The sequence below is a fragment of the Jaminaea rosea genome, assembly GCF_003144245.1.
Source record: "Jaminaea rosea strain MCA 5214 unplaced genomic scaffold BDZ90scaffold_2, whole genome shotgun sequence".
NCBI lineage: Eukaryota > Fungi > Basidiomycota > Exobasidiomycetes > Microstromatales > Jaminaea > Jaminaea rosea.
Genome location: NW_020289976.1, coordinates 329,768 through 348,027, shown reverse-complemented (window position 1 = coordinate 348,027; position 18,260 = coordinate 329,768). Strand labels below are relative to the sequence as shown.

The 18,260-nt window shown below is 59.5% G+C and overlaps 7 protein-coding genes across 7 annotated transcripts; 4 read left to right on the top strand and 3 right to left on the bottom strand.

Annotated features, from left to right (window-relative positions):
- Positions 1 to 20: 20 nt before the first annotated feature.
- Positions 21 to 1,147, bottom strand: BDZ90DRAFT_236754 (thioredoxin-like protein). Its single transcript, XM_025507303.1, has 2 exons — positions 1,075 to 1,147; positions 21 to 987 (listed from the first exon to the last, which is right to left on the bottom strand). Exons 1-2 carry the CDS (start codon positions 1,110 to 1,112, stop codon positions 66 to 68), a joined length of 960 nt encoding a protein of 319 aa, XP_025364027.1. The 5' UTR covers positions 1,113 to 1,147; the 3' UTR covers positions 21 to 65.
- Positions 1,148 to 1,345: 198 nt separating this feature from the next.
- Positions 1,346 to 4,960, top strand: BDZ90DRAFT_108468 (hypothetical protein). Its single transcript, XM_025503208.1, has one exon. It carries the CDS (start codon positions 1,427 to 1,429, stop codon positions 4,841 to 4,843), a length of 3,417 nt encoding a protein of 1,138 aa, XP_025364026.1. The 5' UTR covers positions 1,346 to 1,426; the 3' UTR covers positions 4,844 to 4,960.
- Positions 4,961 to 5,086: 126 nt separating this feature from the next.
- BDZ90DRAFT_230289 (hypothetical protein) lies at positions 5,087 to 8,506 on the top strand. Its single transcript, XM_025505417.1, has one exon. The coding sequence runs from the start codon at positions 5,162 to 5,164 to the stop codon at positions 8,432 to 8,434; it is 3,273 nt and encodes a 1,090-aa protein (XP_025364025.1). The 5' UTR covers positions 5,087 to 5,161; the 3' UTR covers positions 8,435 to 8,506.
- An 841-nt stretch (positions 8,507 to 9,347) lies between these two features.
- BDZ90DRAFT_230288 (hypothetical protein) lies at positions 9,348 to 9,897 on the bottom strand. The gene has a single exon (XM_025505416.1). It carries the CDS (start codon positions 9,857 to 9,859, stop codon positions 9,467 to 9,469), a length of 393 nt encoding a protein of 130 aa, XP_025364024.1. The 5' UTR covers positions 9,860 to 9,897; the 3' UTR covers positions 9,348 to 9,466.
- A 176-nt stretch (positions 9,898 to 10,073) lies between these two features.
- On the top strand, positions 10,074 to 11,335 carry BDZ90DRAFT_258332 (hypothetical protein; the record flags this gene model as incomplete). Its single annotated transcript, XM_025508059.1, has 3 exons — positions 10,074 to 10,323; positions 10,391 to 10,539; positions 10,610 to 11,335. The coding sequence occupies 3 exons, from the start codon at positions 10,074 to 10,076 to the stop codon at positions 11,333 to 11,335; spliced, it is 1,125 nt and encodes a 374-aa protein (XP_025364023.1).
- A 203-nt stretch (positions 11,336 to 11,538) lies between these two features.
- BDZ90DRAFT_108176 (hypothetical protein) lies at positions 11,539 to 12,457 on the top strand. The gene has a single exon (XM_025503207.1). It carries the CDS (start codon positions 11,742 to 11,744, stop codon positions 12,309 to 12,311), a length of 570 nt encoding a protein of 189 aa, XP_025364022.1. The 5' UTR covers positions 11,539 to 11,741; the 3' UTR covers positions 12,312 to 12,457.
- A 293-nt stretch (positions 12,458 to 12,750) lies between these two features.
- Positions 12,751 to 17,930, bottom strand: BDZ90DRAFT_230285 (hypothetical protein). The gene has a single exon (XM_025505415.1). It carries the CDS (start codon positions 17,757 to 17,759, stop codon positions 12,906 to 12,908), a length of 4,854 nt encoding a protein of 1,617 aa, XP_025364021.1. The 5' UTR covers positions 17,760 to 17,930; the 3' UTR covers positions 12,751 to 12,905.
- Between the last annotated feature and the right edge of the window lie 330 nt (positions 17,931 to 18,260).

Genomic DNA, 18,260 nt, shown 5'->3' with positions numbered 1-18,260 from the left:
TCATCATCATCATCATGATCCTCATCGAAAGTGAGTTTTGCATTGCGAGGCCGCTACGCCAGCCGTCACAGATCCCAATCGAGATCATCGTCCTCTTCCTCCTGACTTCGCACGCTTGGCTTGTCGTATTTTCTATTGCTCCCTCCAAAACCTTCGTCCTGATCCTCGGCCTCTTGACGCTCCTCCTTTCTCCTCTCCTCCTTCTCCCTCCTGTCCATATCCCCCTCCCCATTATCCTGGTGCGTCGCCGACCCGGGCACCGTCGAACGATCGACGACGCCCACTGCGGTAAGGAGCAACTCGATATCTTCGCACTTCGTCTTCATGCCGTCCAAGCCAATCTCGGGTCTGAGGCCGATGATCTGTCGATGGAGCTCGCCGTTGCGGTAGACGAGGAGTGTGGGCAGGTTCTTGTCTGGATAGTTGGGGATGCACTGGTCCCCAACTATGCTGACGAACTTGGTTGCGGGGTACTTTGATGCGAGGCGGTCCAGGTAGCCGGAGAGGAGGCGACACTCCTCGATGCTGTCCTTGTACAGGAAACAGACGACGCCGGTGCCCTTGGCGCGTGATTGTTTGGCTGCTGAGCCACCTACGGTGCCCGCGCCAGTCTCTGCGACATCGTCATCATCGTCTGGGTCATCGTCGTCCTTGCCAATACGATCCGGATCCACCTTGCTAGCTTCTGTGACCTCACGCGTATAGTCTGGTCTGCTGATTGGATAGACACGTCCGAATCTGCCCCTCTTCCTTTCTTTGGCCAAAGCATCGAGGCGCTGCTGTCGTATTCTCAAGAGGAGTTTCTCCTCCTCATCGCCGTCTTCACCGCCTCGACCGCCGTCCTGCTCCAGGGCGCGGTCTATGTCCTCTACTGTGGCCTTATCCAGCTCCGTTGCGCGACGCTCTTGATCAGTTGGAAGCTCTGGCGAGGGAGAGCGTGAAGGCGGCTTGGGCGGGATAATCCCGTGAGCACGGAGGGCATCGTGGCTGCGGGCCGAGGTGAGAGAGATCAATAGGAGTCAGTGACGCTCCTGCTTCTGCCATCTCAGCTCGCGTGTGCGCTTGTACACGTACAACTCGGTGTCCTGCGTTGGATCGACTTCCGCTTGCATCTTAGTAGTCGCGGGTGAGATATAGAATCGAGAAGAAGTCAAAGTCACAGCCGCACTTCGATCTCATCTTGACGCCGGGGCCACTCACTCTCATCGACGGACTGGGCTCGGTTCGACCACGTGGCTCATGGAGCACCACGGGGGGCGTGGTTTCACTTGCTCGCCTCTCCCCTGCAGGTCGAACGCAGCCTCGAGCGAAATTTGTGGTCTGCGTCCGCTCGACACGACGGGCACGAGCGCTTGCTTCCTAGCTTCCTCACTATTTGTCACCCTCTCCTTTTCAACCACCACTCAACCCTCTTCCTCCTTTCGCGATGGCAGCCGTCAATGGCGCTGGTTCAGCGTCTGCTGCCACTCACCTAGAGGCCCTCTACAAGGCGCCCTCAGCTGAGGACTGCCAAAAGGCCGCTGACTCGCTGGCCTCGTACATCAACGACCATGGACTGCGAGTAGTTGATTCCGAGGCAATCATCCCCTCTCTTGTCAAGGCCGCAAAGAACAAGAAGAGCGGCTACGAGAGGGAAGCAGCAGCTATCGGCCTCGCTGACATCTTCAACAAGGTCGCAGGCAAGAATGCGCCTTCACCACTCGGAGCTGAGCCATGGCTCCTCCCTCAGACTCTTCCCGTCCTCCTCGACCTCCTCGCCGACAAGGGTGACGTCGTAGTCGAGGCCGCGCAAAAGGCAATCGATTACCTCTTTGTTCTCGTCCCCGCCGAAGCCATCCCCGAGCTCCTCGATACCCTCTATGCCACCCTCTCTTCCAGTGCGTCAAAATGGCAGTCCAAGGTCGGCGCCCTCAAGCTCATTGGCAAGCTCGCCGACAAGAACCAGGAGCAAATCGGAGAGCAGCTCCCCACACTCATTCCCTACCTGACTAATGCCATGCACGAGACCAAGGCGGAGATCAGCAAGGCAGCAATCAAGGCTGCTACTAAAGTCTGCGGTGTCATCGACAACAACGACATCCGACCTTATATCCCCGATCTCGTCGAGACGATGCGAGCGCCAGACACTGTGTCGGCCACTGTCAAAAAGCTTTCGTCGACGACCTTCGTAGCTGAGGTTACTGGACCAGCCCTTGCCGTTATGGTCCCGCTCCTCGTCCGAGCCCTCGGAGAGCGCAACCAGACCGTCCAGCGCCAGACTGTCGTCGTTGTCGACAACTTGTGCAAGCTCGTCCGCGACCCTCACGAGGCAGCCAAGTTCTTGCCCGCCCTCACGCCTGGTGTCGAGAGGATCGAGAAGGGAGCTTCCTTCCCCGAGGTCCGAGAGTACGCCCGCCGCGCTGTCGAGACGCTGCAGGCTGCCACCAAGGCCGTAGGCGCTGCCAAGGCCTCGGATGAGGATCCCGTCGCTGCATTCGAGCAGGCCAAGAGCGCAGCTCTGGGCTCCATCATTGCAGCGGTACAGGGCAACGTGCCCGAGGAGCACGCCAACGTCAAGAGCGACGAGTTTGCTATGCTCGGTCTGGATTGGGTTGCCCGCCTGATCGTCCGCCTGGCCGACAAGCGTGTGGTACAGCAAGCGCCTTGGGACGATGTCTATGTCCTTCCCTACCTTCGCCGCATCTGCTCTTCCGAGGAGAAAGCAAGGCTCGTTACTGACAACCTGCGCCAGCAATACTCTGAGATCGACCGCGCCCGCTTCGGCAAGCCCGAGGATGAGGATGACGAGGTCGGCGAGTGCGTGTGCCGCATCGAGTTCTCCTTGGCTTACGGTGGTCTGCTTCTCCTCAACCACACCTGGCTCAAGCTGTACCGCGGTAGGCGCTACGGTATCGTGGCTGCCAACGGTAGCGGTAAGAGTACTTTGCTGAAGGCTATGCGAGACGGCAAGGTCGAGGGCTATCCAAGCGACTTGGTCACGGTCATGGTTGAGCACAACCAGGGCGAGGACGCCTCGATGCCCATCCTCGACTTCATCGCCAAAGACCCGCGTCTTGGAGGCAAGACCAAGGACCAGGTCAGCAAGGCCTTGTTCGAGGTCGGCTTCGACGAGGAGAGGCAGAGCAACCCGGTCGCCTCGCTCTCCGGTGGCTGGAAGATGAAGCTCGAGCTGGCTCGTGCTATGCTCATTGGCGCAGACGTTCTCCTCCTTGACGAGCCGACGAACCACTTGGACGTCGCCTCGGTCCACTGGCTGGAGAACTATCTCATCTCAAACGACAACATCACCGTTCTGACCGTCTCGCACGACGTTGGCTTCCTCGACACAGTCTGCACGGACATCATTTCGTACGAGTCGAAGAAGCTCAAATACTACAAGGGCAACTTGTCCAAGTTCATTGCGACCAAGCCCGAGGCCAAGTCCTACATCTCGCTCGCTGCCACATCGGTCAAGTTCTCCTTCCCTCCGCCTGGCTCCCTCATGGGCGTACGATCGACGACGAGGACGATTCTCAAGGTCACCGACGCCACGTACACGTACCCTGGCATGAAGAAGCCCTCCATCACTGACGCCTCTTGCGCCGTCACCCTCTCGTCTCGTGTCGCGGTCCTCGGCCCGAACGGTGCGGGCAAGTCGACCCTCATCAAGGTCCTGACGGAGGAGGTCATTCCTCAAAAGGGCAAGGTCGAGAAGCACCCTAACCTCCGTGTTGCCCTCCTCGCGCAGCACGCCTTCCACCACCTCGAGCAGCATCTCGAGAAGACAGCCTGCGACTACATCCGCTGGCGCTACAGCGATGGCTCGGACAAGGAGGCCGACGAGAAGGCCAACCGCAAGATCTCCGAGGAGGAGGCCGAGCAGCTTGCCAAGCCCATCGTCTCGTCCACGGGCGAGAAGCGCCAGATCGAGTTCATCGTTGGCCGAAGGAAGATGAAGCGCGGCTTTGAGTATGAGATCAAGTGGAGGGGAATGCTCCACAAGGACAACACCTGGATCCCGCGTGAGCGTTTGAACGAGTTGGGCTTCGCCAAGATTGTGGGGCGCTTCGACGACGTGGAGAACGCGCGCGAGGGTGCTGGCGCCAGGGAGATGACACAGAAGGCTATCAGGGAGACGCTGGAGGAGGTGGGTCTCAACGGCGAGATTGCTCAGAACAACGAGATCCGCGGTCTCTCTGGTGGGCAGAAAGTCAAGGTCTGCCTGGCTGCTGCCATGTGGAACAACCCGCAAATCCTCGTCCTCGATGAGCCCACCAACTATCTGGACCGTGAGGCCCTTGGTGGTCTGGCCATCGCCATCCGCGAGTGGGGTGGAGCAGTCGTCTGCATCAGTCACAACGAGGAGTTCGTCAATGCCCTCTTCCCCGAGCAGTGGCAGGTAGACAATGGCCGTATCATGTCCAAGACGAAGAACGTCGGTCTTGAGCAGAACTTCGGCGACGAGGCACAAGAGGAAGTCGTAGACGACAATGCCTCTACCCCGGGCCCTGGCACTCCCGCCTTCCCTCCTGGCACCCCTGCTGGCGGCTCATCACGCGTCGCCTCCCGTCTGGGATCAAAGGCTGCTACCCCTATGAGCTCTGCTGCCGCTACCCCCGCTGGGTCTGATGCCGAAGACCAGGACATGTCGAAGCTCAAGGCTGCCAAGGGGAAGAAGAAGAAGAAGACTCGTAACGAGATCAAGGCGCAGGAAGAGCGCAGGAGGGCGAGGGTGCAGAAGTGGCTGTTGGAGGGCGGCGAGAAGCCTGTTGATACCGAGAGCGAAGGTGAGGGAGGCAAGGAAGGCGGGGAGGCCGCTGCCGCTGCCGCCAAGAAGAAGCTGCCCCCGAACAAGCGCAAGTAAGTGCCTTTGGGGTGGTGGTGATGATCATGATGTGTTGCATTGCCTCTATGCCTCTGTAGACGATCGTGTGCTCCTAATCTCATAGACTGGAAACTCGAGCGAGCGAGCGCTTTGCTGCGAAGGTGTGAGTCGTGCGTGGGAAGATGGCGGACGTGCGGGCGGACGGGCGTGGGTTGGTGTGTTGGTCGAGCGAGCGGAGAGGCGGGGCGAGGCGATGGTGACGACAGACCGAGTTGCGACTTTGCTCCCTATCCTTTCTCCTTCACCAACATCCGCTCTTCTCTCGTCGAGCCGTCGCAGGGACGCTCGTTGAGCATCATGTCTTCCTCATCAGATCCTGCACAATCGTCGATGGCCACTGATGCCTCCGCTTCGACGGACACCGTGAACACATCCGTCAGCCAGGGGGCAGACGGGGAAATGCATACAGCGACGACGGCCACGGGCAACGCTGGCAACGGCGAAGCTCGACCATCCGACGGCAAGGCTGAAGCTACCGCCGCAGCGCCGGACACATCGACCGGCGCTGCCTCCTCTACCGAAGACCTCGACGATGTGGCCACGCTTCGCAGCCGCATCGCCGACCTGACCAACCAAGTGACAGGTCTCAATGGCAAGCTCGTCTCGTCCTTCATGCGCATCTCCGACCTCGAAGACGACCTCTCCGACGCCCGCGAGCGTGTCATGTCTGGCACCACCCAGGTCGCCTCCCTCGAGAAAGAGAGGCAGGAGCACTTGGCTGCTCTCAACACGGGCCTGCTGGTGGAGAAGGCTCACGTGTCGACGGAAATGACTCGTATGATGGATCGTGTTATCGAGGAAACGAAGCAAAGGGGACAGGCTGAGAGCGACAAGGCAAAGATTGAGGCTGAGCTGGATGAGCTGAGTGCAAGTCTCTTCAACGAGGCCAATCGCATGGTTGCGGTTGAGAGGCTGGCGAGGGCGAGGGCCGAGGAGAAGAGCAAGAGCATGGAGGAGCGATTGCAGGATACCGAAGGCATCATGCTTGAGCAGCAAAAGGTGTTGGGCGATCTGCAAAAGAAGCTGGAGGCTAGCAAGGAGGCTGGAGAGGCGGCGTCAAGCTCGAGGGCGCAGCACCAAGTGGGCTCGCCTTCATCTTCGTCGGCTCCACCGCCCCTGGTCCTCATGCTGGACATTGTCCCCTATCAGGAGCTCCACGCCTTCCTTGCCCACCTTCGCAAACTACGCAAACAGCTGGCCCCCTTCTACAACTATCCTTACGACCCTTCCCGTCCCTACCTCTCGCACCGCAAGAACAGCTCAGGCAATTACATCGGCGGCGGCCAATCTTCCTCTTCCTCTTCCTCTTCAATACCCACCTCCCCTACACTCCGCTCATCAGGCTCCTCTTCCTCGTCCGGCTTCACCCCAGCCTCATCAGCAGATGCGACTCAGACATCTCCCTTCCTCCTCGCCGGCGTATCCCGGCATAAGGACTATCCTCTCCTTCCCAGCAACTGCGAGTCTCTGGTCTCCCTCTCCTCCCAGCTCTCTCTCCCCTTCATCAAGCGATGTCAAGAAGAGGACTCGGACCCCTGCCTTCGTCTGGACTTTGCGCCCGGCTTGAATTGGTTGAGCAGGCGACAAGCGAATACGGCAATCCTAGACGGGCAGCTCGTGATTGAGCCCGTCTTCCCAGGAGGCAAGGTGGAGGATGAGCAGGCAGTCCGGGCGCTTTATAGACATCTCCCTCCGGCCGCGTGTGCCCTTTGCGGGATGCACGTAGTCAATGTGCCAATGCCTGGGGGCGCTGACGGGAAGGAAGAGGGAGCGTCCGCGACTGGGACCCCGGACTTGAGGTCGGTGACGAGCTGGGCGTCCAGCATGGCTGGCTCGGCTGCTTCATCGTTGAGAGAAGCGGCAGGAGGGAGCAGTACGCCCGGTGCCTCATCGTCTTCGCAGTCCCTCTCTGTAGACTCAAGTGCAGGAGGGGATGCCTCCTCATCCTCAGCAGCGGCGACTACAACCGGCAGTGCGAGTCCAAAACCTCCCACCCTCAAGACGGCGCGTAGTGGCCTGTTCAGTTCGCTCAGCTCGCTGCGAGCGAAAGCAGGCAGTCCCAAGCTTCCCTTGTGGGCAGACGGCTCCGCAAGCGGTGAGAGCGCCCCAGCTAGCGATGCAGCGAGCAGCACAGCTACCACGCCCGGCGCTTCCGCTACTCCTGGACCCACCCCCAATTCGTCAGCCTCGACCACCCTCATTTCCACCACCACGTCGGCTCACGACCAGCCTTACCCGCTCCCAGTCCCAACTCACATCTTCCGTCTATCCGAAACGGCCACCAGTCGCTACCTCCTTTGCCCGCACCACTGTCTTGCGCGACTTAGGGCGGCGTGCGCCTTCTGGGGCTATTTGAGGAGTCTGGAGCGTCAGATCGTATTGGAGGGCAAAGGGTGGGACGAGGATGGCGCACAAGAGAGGCGGACGGGTCGGGGGAAGGTCGCGGGCGTGCAGGTCAACGGGAGGAAGGAGACATTGCCGACTCCGTTGCCTGTATCGAAAGAGGAAGACGAGGAGGCGAAGGAGCCAGAGTCGGAAGCAACGCCAAACCCAACGGCGAAGGACGAGGCTGCCGATGCCACCGCCCCTGTAGGCGAGAAAGCAGCCATCAGCGAAGCAGAAGAGTCCTCGAATGATCAGCAGGGAGACAAGAGCTCAACCGACAAGGAGGCCGAAACCGACACGCATAGCAAGCGTACCTCAAACGGGAGCAGTGATGATGACGATGCCGGCTTTCATGATGCGGAGAGTCAGGGGCACGGCGCCGCCACTCCTGCGGACGATCCTGATGCGGAAGCGGGAGCAGAGAAGGACGAGGCAGCAGAGGATGCTGATGATAGTGGAGCGACTGCTACTGTTACGGAGGATACGGCCAAGGATGAAGGGGCCGAGTCGGAGGCAGCGACGGACTCGGCCACGACTAGCGGGGGCAAGCAGCTCCCGAACCTGGACGTAGCCAAAGCGAATGAGGGACGCTCGAAGTCTAGTATGGCAGAAGGAGAGGAGGGCGTGGCCACGCCGATCGCCTCGTCCGCCATGTCACCATCGGCTTCGGCGTCATCATCGTCATCGGCACCTCCTGTCCCGCCGAGACGGCAGCAGCAGACCAGTGGAGCGGTAGGTCCACCAGCTTTGCCGGCTCGTCGCGACCGGGGAACTACATTGCGGGCCTCTGGCCCTACTGCTGCTGCTACTACTACTGCCGCTGCTCCAGCAGCGCCTGCAGACCGCCCTCCGCAAGCGAAACGCACACTACGTGAGAACGCAAGTCACGAGGAGGACAGTGAGGAGGAAAGTGATGGGAGGGTCAGCGGTCCAGCGACGAGCTGGGAGGAGAAGGTGTGGCTCGAGGTCGTGAAGCACAAGAGGGCCATGTGGGAGGCAAGGGCCGGGTTTGAGATGCGGTCGGAGGCGATCACGACTCGACGAAAGGAGGAGAAGGCACTGCCCCTGTCGACGCCTGCGCCTGTGCGAGAAGCTGAAGCAGAGGCTGCGGGGCCTGAGGTTGTTGTCACGGCTGCGACTACCGATGAGGGGAAGCGGAAGGGTGACGAGGCTCCGCAAGCGTGAGGATGAGGGTAATTGATGAAGCATTAGCGCGACAAGATGAGAGGGCGAATGAGTGATACATTGGTATAATTGCTTGAGCTTGCTTCGGTGACTGTCCCCTCTTGCCTTGGCTTCTTCACGCTTCGTCCTCTGTCTCCGACTCGGTGTGACTACCATTCGAGGCAGCGTCATCATGGCTCTCTTTCGGTGGAGGACATTGCGGCCGATGCCCCTGGTGCTGTTGTGGCTTCGTAGCTCTGCTTTCGGTAGCGGTCGGTACTGCTTCCTCGGTTCTCTGCCTCTTCGCCGGTGGGCGCTCCTCATCCTCATGCTCATCCTCCGTCACATCATCCATGTCAGCCTTGAGCGTTTCTTCTTGTCCTTCCCTCTTGGCCCTCAGCATGCCCAGCCACGCCTGGTTGAGATGGCGCTTCAAAGCTGGGATATTGGCGTACGTCTTGCCATCTACATGCGAGACGAGCGGACCTTTGAGGAGCGACTCGTAGTGCGAGGTGGAGAAGGGCAGCTTTGATGGTGGTAGGGCCGCTGATGGAGATGAAGAGGGGGGAGAGCCTTGTGAACTGGAGGATGGAGAGGCGGGCAAGAGGGATGAGAGGGGAAGAAAGAAGCCAGAGGTGGGATGAAAGGAGAGGTAGTGCTATCGAGGACGATGTGAGATGATTGGATTAACAGTGATTGGATGAGGGCGGTAAGGGACGGCCAGCTCACCTTCTTGTTCTTAAGCCTCTCCGATACCAGCTCGCTCGAAAAGACGTGACAATGCACCGTCTGCATGCTGGGGACGGCATGGAAGCCCACCATGACGTCCCACGTACAGCCTGCCCTCTCGGCCCCGATTGTCGACGTCTGAGGCATCAATGATTCGATGCGCTTCTTGGCCTTCTCTGCGGCGAGGGCGAGACTGCGTAAGACTATGCTGCGATATGGACTTGCAAGGAGAGTCGAGAGAGAAGCGAGGTGCTTGCTTGGGACACTTGAGGAGGAGATGGAGACGACGCCCTTCTCTTGTGAGGCCGAAGGCGACGATAACGATCATGAGGATCTGACTTGAGACTCTCGCTTGTCCGCCGCTGGAGCGATGCGTATTGTCCCTCCGGCAAGATTGAGACGCTGCTGTTGTGGTTGCTTAGCCTTTGTGGCCTCTGGAGGCGCAGCAGATGGTCCCTCATCTGGTCTTCTGACCACCTTGCCCCACAACTCCTTTCTCTCCCCTTCCTCTTTGCGCGTTCTCTCCACCTCGTCCTGCTCTTCTGTAGTCAGACTGAATGGGATACGTGGCAGGACGAGATAGTGATATTGCGCCTTGGGATACATATCGCAGATGGTGAGGGTGCGATCATCATAAGCGACGAGGACGTCGGGAGGTAGACGCGAAGGGTCAATGCTGCGAGCATAGTCTGTGAGGGCGGTTGCCCAGTGAGCCATTGAAGGCGGCGAGGGAGGCGTAGAAGTAGCTTCTGATGGTGGAGAGGTAAGAGAGAGCAGGTGCAGCCAAGCCACAAAGTCGAATGCATTTTCGCGTCAAGTCGTGCACGGACGTCGAGTCGACGATGGGCGGCATGCAATCTTCTTCCTTGCGCGTTTCTCACATCAAAGAACAGCTTCAAGCGCCATCAATATACTCGCTCTCTCAAATTTGATGTCACAGAGCAAGCTCGATACTCCACTCGATAACCAGCAGGGGGCGCAGAGCCGGCGTCCGCTCCAACTTTGGGCAGTTGACGTCTCAGAATGGCCAGCGACTCAGTCGTCGAAGGGAGCCTTGCAGCCGTTGCTCAATGAATTCTTCGAGCCGCATGAGGGGCAGGCAGCTTCATCTACTTCAAGCCAGAAAGAGAGAGACATCCACCAGCGAGTTCTCAGATACGTGCGCGAGATCGATCGGACGAGTAAGCAAGGGGTCCGAGCCCATCGAGGGTACCGCAGCACGCTGACTTGAATTCCTCACTTGAGCAGGATCACTCGCTGCTCTCCTGCTGCCTCGCATCGCCATCGTGCAACTTCTCAATGACGCGTCTTTGACGTCGCAGACCAGCACAGCTCTGGCGCCTACAGCGTGGCACGACCTCTGCTTCGACCGTACGCGAGAAGGGCGTCCCTTCCTCGTAAGTACCTCTCTTAGCCACACTTGATGCTCGATTCGCGCGCTGAACTGATCTTGACTTTGCTCAACAGACCCACCCATCACTCGGCCTCGACTTCAACATCTCTCACGACGGAGACTGGGTCGTCATGGCTTTGTACATCGATCTGTCATCTTCAATATCAACGGCGACGCAGAGCAACCCGAGCAGCGAGCCCATTACTCCACCCGCTGCTTCTCCCTCCCCTCACACCCGCGTCGGCATAGACGTAATGTCCCTCCACCTCCCACACTTCGAGTCCTCCCCCTCTTCCTTCCTCGACACGATGCAGGACAGTGTCACCCCCGCTGAGGAGGGATGGGTGCGCTCCGCTCTTCACGCGGGACAAAGTGAAGAGGGACTGGAACGGCTATGGGATCTGTGGACGCACAAGGAGGCTTTGACCAAGAATCTGGGGCTTGGTTTGGGATTCGATTTTAAGCGGGTGGAGCTCGCGTTGTGGGAGTGCAAGCCGCAAGACAGGCGGGAGAGGAGGGGCAAATGCGAGGAAGTATTACGCATGGATGGACGGAAGGCAGACCAGTACGTCTTCACGGAGGTGAGCTTGCCGGCTGGTAAGGGGAATGGGAGTTTGGAGCAGAGGAAACGAGGTTCGAAGCTGGTCGTTTGTCAAGGGCCATTCGCTGCGCCTCAGGGAGGAGGAGACCAGATTGCCCCCAGCATTGCGCACAAGCAGGCTGAGGAGGAGGGCTGGCTCAGGATCTGGACCATGCAGGAACTCGTTGACGAGGCAAAGAGGCTAGCGACCGCTAGATGACGATGTGAAGTAGAGAGATGTATTGAGAGGGAGCAGATGGTAATGATGAAGAGTCGTCGTGATGAGGTCTAAGAGACAGATAGGGCGTGGTGACATGTGGATACTGAACTTCGTCGAGGGAGACTTTGGGCTTGTAGGACGGGTCTTTGGGGGAAGAGGGCCGAAGGGAAGAGTTGAGGCCTTAGGGGCTTCGTATGGACAAAGGCCGGTATGGAGAGACGGGTAGTCATTTACAGGCGGTCGTGGGGTGGAGGAGGTTGCGGTGTGATGAGTTTGACGTCGATGGCCTGAAGGGAGGCTTGACAGAGGGCTGAGGTCGATGCGAAAGCGTGAGCAAGCTGTGCCCGGCCATCCGTCCGTGGCTTGCTGCAGGGTCTTGTGCCGCCGCCGGCTAAACGGATGAGCGATGGGGCTAGCGCAGGCGGGCCGTGCTGGTAGCGATGACGAGCCAGGAACGGAATTGATTAGTCGCCGAGCATACCGAGAACTAAGCACGGCACTCACATCACTCTGCTTTGAAATCACTTCTTGGCTCCCTCACGGCTCAGCATCGCTGCTCGCCCCAACCGTGCTCGGCCTGCCTATCTGTGGGCCTGCTGTGCCTCTACTCATCGCCCACCTTCCTTGCCTTGCCGAATGCGTGGCTCACATCTCCAACTTCGGGCACAGCTGTGGGACTAGCTGTGGAGGCGGGAGTCTGAGCAGCGTCCGTCTTGATGGTGCTTGTCGCAGCGGCCACGTTGATGGGCTGGTGCTTGACCTCGGCGGCGGCCACGGACGTTGGGGCGGGAGGAGCTCGCAACGCCGAACGGGGCCCGAAGGAGCGAACGGCCGTGGAGCGGAGGGAGGCTTGAACAGAGCGAGAGAAGAACATCGTGACTTGGTGGTAGTGGTGGGTGGAGTTGTGTGTTGGTGGTATGGAAAGAAGGTAGAGAGGGGGCCTGAGACGCTATTTGATATCTTCGAGGCTCGCTGATTGCTCCCGCTCCACTCGACGCGCTTGTGCTTGATGTCGGACTGCCGGCAGCTGGGCCAAGAACCTGGGGACCCCATCGCAAGCAAGCCCAGGTTCGAGATTACATTTCGCCGCCGCCCCCTGCACTGCTCCAAGCCTCAGCCTCAGCCTTGGCTTCAAGACCGGCAATCTTCATCGCAACCGCAATGGCGATCCAAAGCGAGGCAGAGTCATGTTGGAGGGCGTGAACGGGCTCAGCCTCCTTGCGCCGCTTGATAGCTGGGCATCACTTGATGTAGCTTGGCGCTCGTCGCTATCGCTGCGTCCGTGCGCACGCGCCCGCACGTCGGCTTGTGTCGGTGGCTTCACCCCAACGTCTCAGGCCAGCCTGCTCCACTCGAGCCTTGCACTTTCTGGGTGAGTCAATCACGTCAAAAAGAAATCTTGTGATCGTCAGCGCAGCGCTGGGGGGCATTAGCATCTTCAGTTGACATTCGTTGCTTCTGTGAAGAAGCAGGAGGGGTATCAAAGTACATAACGTCTTCGCGCCCATGCCCCGCTCATGTCCACGTTCTTGTTCCTCCTCTCTCCCTCGCGACATCTGCTCGTCCTCCCTCAAATCCACCCAGCCGGAGCGGGCGGGTCATTTAGAATCGTCCTCGTCGCAAAGCCCTGCTGCTGCTGCCTCTGCTGCTGCTGACTATACTGCTGCTGCTGGTGGTTGGCCGCAGACGAGTGGCTGCGCTGAGGATATGGAGCTTCTTGCCCATCGTAGCCGTATGGCCCGCCACCATTCTGCCCCTGCTCTACGGGGCTTCCAACCCTGCCCGCCATCGGCCCCTCCTCGTAGTAGCGACGCATCTTGCTGCTGGTACTTCCGCCACCTCCACCGCCGGCACGACTGCTCCTTGAGCTACTCATCGTCCCCGAGAAGGAGAGCAAACCTGTACTGGCCGTTCCCGTTGTACCTTTCCTAGCCAACTGCGAAGCGGCATACGGCGCCGTGGGTAGCAGCTCGAAGATGTTCTGCACATCGTAACTGTTCATGAGCGAGTGGCTCGGTCCTGGCCCACTTGCTGCGACTCCTGATGCGGACTGAGCTGGCGTCCCCGCTGCTGACCCAGGCTGATTGGCCGGCCTTGTTCTCTGCACGCACACGATGCTATGCTCTGCGTGCGACCCCTCCACGATACTCGCGCTGGAAACGTATCGCAGGTCGTGAGAACGAATCATCTGCACCAACCTGCCGGTGAAGGCTTCACGAACCTCGATGAAGCGGGCGTCGAAGGCGAGGACAAAAGGCGCACAAAAGGCTACAGACTGCGGTGTGCCCTCCCACTCGATGACGTTGTCCAGTCGGATTGGCTCACCAGACCGGTCCACGTAGCAGGCGAATCCGTCGTAGCAGAGCAGGAAGTCCGAGTCCGTGCCGGAGAGCTTGAACATGCCAAGAGGCTTGGAAGTCTCCACTCTCCTGGCCAACGCGAGCACGCGAGGATCATCGCGTGGGCTGCGTGAGAAGTCCGGGATCGTACCGGGCAGAAGGGTGTCGAGGTTCATGATCTCGAAGCCGCGCGCGCATACGACGGCAAGCTTATTGCGGAGGAACTGCATGCTGTAGGCCTCTGACGGGATGAAGAAGACCTTGTACATGCGGAACCAGTCGGCCCCTTTGCCGCTCATGTCATTCTTGATCTTATTGAACAGATTACCGCCCTTGCCGCCTGAGTTAGCAGAGGGCTGGTTGACGACGGGTTCGAGGGCCTTGAAGACCGATTCGTTTGCCTTCTTCTTCATGTAGACGAGCAAGGTGCGGTCTTTGAGCACACCGACACCGAAAAAGAGGACACCGCGGTTACCGCTCAGCTTCTGCGGCGGACGTGCCTGTGAAGCCCCACCTGTTGAGGTTGGAACGAGAGCCTCGAGACTGTAGGAGATGAGAACCTTGTCCGCCAGCACTACGAAGATGCCGAACTCCTCGAGTACGGCGCACTGAGTCACGAGCTTGAGATGAAGCACCTTGCGGAACGACGAAGGGTCGTTGCGCAGCCCGATCCAGACACCATCGGCGCATCCTAGCGCCATGAGCTTGCGCCGGTCAGCCATGCTGAAGGGAACTGCGCAGGTCACACGACCGTGGAAGATGCTTGCGTCTGCCACACCTGAGGGAGCCTTGTCCGGGTCCAAGCCGCTCAGCGCTGTCGGTAGCGCGAAGGTGGACTCGCACAAGTTCACCGTGTCGAAGGCCTTGTTCGCATCGACGACCGACTGGCGCAGACCCTTTGCCTCCTCGATCTTGGTCCGCCACTCGAGACGACGCTGCTTTGATGTGGCGAAGAGGGTGAGGGGCTCGAGCTTGCCGCCCAGGTGGTGAATGGTGAAAGGCCACAAGGAGCGAGACTCGCGGTCTGAGCGCAGATGCAGAGCATTGAGTCCAATGGCGAAGGTGACTGACGGCTCGTTAAAGCCGGACATCTCCAACATCTCAACGGGAATGGGCCGCTTAGCCAGCACAAATGCAGCAGAGTCGTCAGCGCCGCCATCGGACTTGGCCTTCATCTTTGTAACCATAAAGTAGTTGTCAAAGAGCACCGCCTGCATCTCAGTCCAGTCCAGATCCGTAAAGTCAGGTCGCCGATACACTCTGCCCTCGTGCATGAGCTGTCGCTCAGGGTTGAGTAGATCCATATCCACCACAGCCTTGTTTCGTTTGGTCTGCAGATTGTAGGCGAAGCCCCTGATCTTAGCCTTGATCTGGGCCTCCTGAATCGTCACATCCGCCGTCTTGCACTGCTGCACAATGACCTCCTTTGCCCTCACACAGCTCTCCCTGTCAGGATTTGTCTCATCCGTCTTGTCAATGATCGTTTGCAGCAAGAGCGGATGACGCTGCAAGTGCGGCAAGGCACGATGAATAAAGTTGTCCAGCCCCAAGCGTCGACACGCAGGCTCGCGACGGCACGCCTCGAGGAAGTCGCGAAAGCGAGGGTTGATGCTCTGCTCGCGCCCGATGCGGGACTTAGCGATGGGGTAGGCCGAGACGTATGTGACGAAAGCTTCTTGCCACTCCAGGGCTGCATCGAGGAAGATGTCTCCGATGGAGCGGATGATGGGCGACTCTTCGCGCTGACGAATGTGCAGCTTCTCGACGAATGCCTTGACGTGTGAGACGAGCTCGCGGTGGTTCCCAAAGACTTCGCGGATGAAGTCGTCGCGCTCTGGACCGATCCCAATGGGAGGTGGATCGCCATTTGCATTGGGCTTTTCGAGGCCCTTGATGAAGAGATTCTCTAGCAGCTGCAGGTCGGCGAGGAAGTCTTCCTCCTTTTGAATGTGCTCGAGGATGGCATTTTGGCGGGTGATCTCGGCCTTGGGCAGGCTTGCTAGAACCTCTGGAGGGACGAGCTCAGCCCAAGCCTTATGAGCCACACCTCCGGCAGCGCCAGGCATGCCCGCAGCCTCAATCCCCGTCTTGAGTCCCACTGCTGGCGTCGTCGCGCTTGCGGTCCGCTGCAGAAGCGGCCTCGATGAGCGAGGGCATGACGGGGAGTAGCACGCAGTGCCTGGGATTCCACCCTCCCTCCCGCACGAGGGCGAGTAGCAGGTCGTCAGCTGGACAATAACGCCCGTGGGCAGCTCATCAACGCCGCTCGATGAGACTGGATGGTCGCGCGGCGACGAGTCGTAGCTGAGGGAGAGGTCGAGGTTCGACTGTCCAAAAGAGAAATCCCCTGATGGTCCCCGTTCCGCGCTTTCACTCTGCGCCATCGTGTCTCCGAGGAACAGATAGACCTCGTCTACACCGTCTTGTAGCTCACTATCTCCCCAGTCGACCTCGTGGAAGAAGAGCTGGCTTTTCAAGCTCCTCGCGATGCCCAGCACCAGCTGGCGAATCTTGAGTTGCTTCTGCGCCTCATCCAGACCAGCGCCTTCCAGACCCGCAGCTGCTTCCACCCGCCCACGCGGTATCAGCTCTTGAATGGTACTGACCAGATCCTTTCCTGTGAAGCTGTTCGGGTAGCTGATGCTTCCCTTGACGTGAGACTCGCGAGGTATCGCGTCGCGCAGCAGCAAGGCAAGGTGAGAAAGCTGGCAGAAGTCGACAAAAGTCGTACGAGTGAGTCTTTCCGTACGCCGCGACAAGGGTCCCGTCTGCTCGCCAAGCTGACGCTGCCTTTCCTCGCGCTGCCCCTCGTCCGCATTTGTCGTCCAGCTGTCTTGACGCGGGTAGGATGGCCTAATAGTAGATGAGTGTGACATGACGCTCGACGGCCGGTGATCGCCTGGAGCGGTAAAGGGTGCTAGACGGTCTGTGGGAGTAACGAGGTCGTCGTCATCCGCGTACGCTTGTGACGGACGCGAAGGAAGGGGCGGCAGTGGTGCCCTCGCCTTTCTTGATGAGGACGAGCGGGCAGCGATGGTCGGAGGAGGATTGGCTGCCTCAGACTGAACGCGTAGACGAGGGACTGCTCTGCGACTCGAGCCTTCTACATCCCCACTGGCCCAACTATCCGAGCTCAAAGCGGACATTGCCCCAAGACTGTGCTGGCTACGGTGCAAGCTAGGCTGAAAGACGTTTGCAACGGGCGAGGCTTGAGCTGAGGACGATGAAAAGGCAGACGCCGTTGGGCTCCATGCCGGCCCCTCATTGAGCGGACCACCATTTCTCGTCGGACTCAACGTAGCTGCGCTGTTGCCAAAGTAGCCATCGTCCATCTGCGGCATCGGCGGTGTTACAAGCGTGTGTGGCCCAGGTGACGGGTCTGTCGAGTATGGCAGAGGAGAGGGAGCCGAGCCATGAGTTACGGGGGCATACGGGGACACGGATCTTGAGTGAGGGCCTCGCTCGAGCTGGGGTATTGAAAGGCCGTTCTGGAAGGCGGACGCTGAGGAGGAAGGCAGGCCCATTCCAACGTGCGCTTGGTGATGTTGCTGCTGCTGGTGGTGTTGTGGTAGAGTAGGGAGCGGCCGGCTGCTCGTTCTTCTTGAAGGTACTCGCGTCGACGTCTCACTCTCTATTGACCCGTCGCTGCCCCTGCGATAGCCCTCCTCGGCGCCCGCATACAGGCTGATGATACCAGTCGCAGACGAGATGGGCCGGTCATTTGACGCCCAAGCGTACGTGTCTCCAGCCTGCGAGTCATTGCTCCCTTCTTGCAGCTCTGCGACCTGCCGATGCCAATACGAGTTGCGAGGAGGACGAGGAGGAGCGTCTGGCTCAGTGTATGCAGGCCATTGTTGGTCTTGTTGGTAGTAGTTGCTAGCCTGCGTGCCCGCTGAATAGTCGCTGGACCGCGATGCCGATGCCGATGAAGCGCTGAAGGCCGGAGACGCTGTCGCAGCACTACCACTTGGATGTCGATTGTGATATTGCGGGTAGGCTGGATGATGTCGCCCATTTCCCTCGTAAGAGTACATCGAGGCAGCAGGAGCACCTCCCTTGGGCGGCAGAGGCGGCCCGCCCGACATGATGATGATGATGTGAGAAGCGGCTCTTCAGTGGCCGCGCGTGCAGGTGGTGGATAAGACGAAGAGAGGCTGCACGCAATGATGTCGTGAATAGACGCAGTCCACTGACCGCCGTCGTCTTCGTTTGTGAGCTCTCCGAATGGATGGAGCGGTGAAACGGAAGCCGCGACGGGGTGCGATATGGATTCAAAGGCGTGTCTCATCCCTCGACGGCGCAGCGGGCCCCGCCGCCGTCCGCCCTTGGCGGAACAGAGGCCCTAAGCCACAGCCAAGATGAAAGCGAAAGCGAGCTGCGAGCTGCGCCCTGCGATCGCCTTGACGGCAGGCGCAGCCAGGCAGGCAGAGTGGAGACACGGAGACGACATCTCAACCAGTCGACACGTCTTACCACACACCTCAGCGACAACTGCTTGCCGCTGCTGGGGCGGCGATGTGAGACGCTCAGCTCAGCATGGCTTCGTCCAACGACAGGCGACCAACTGCGTCTTCTGGCTTCGCTCC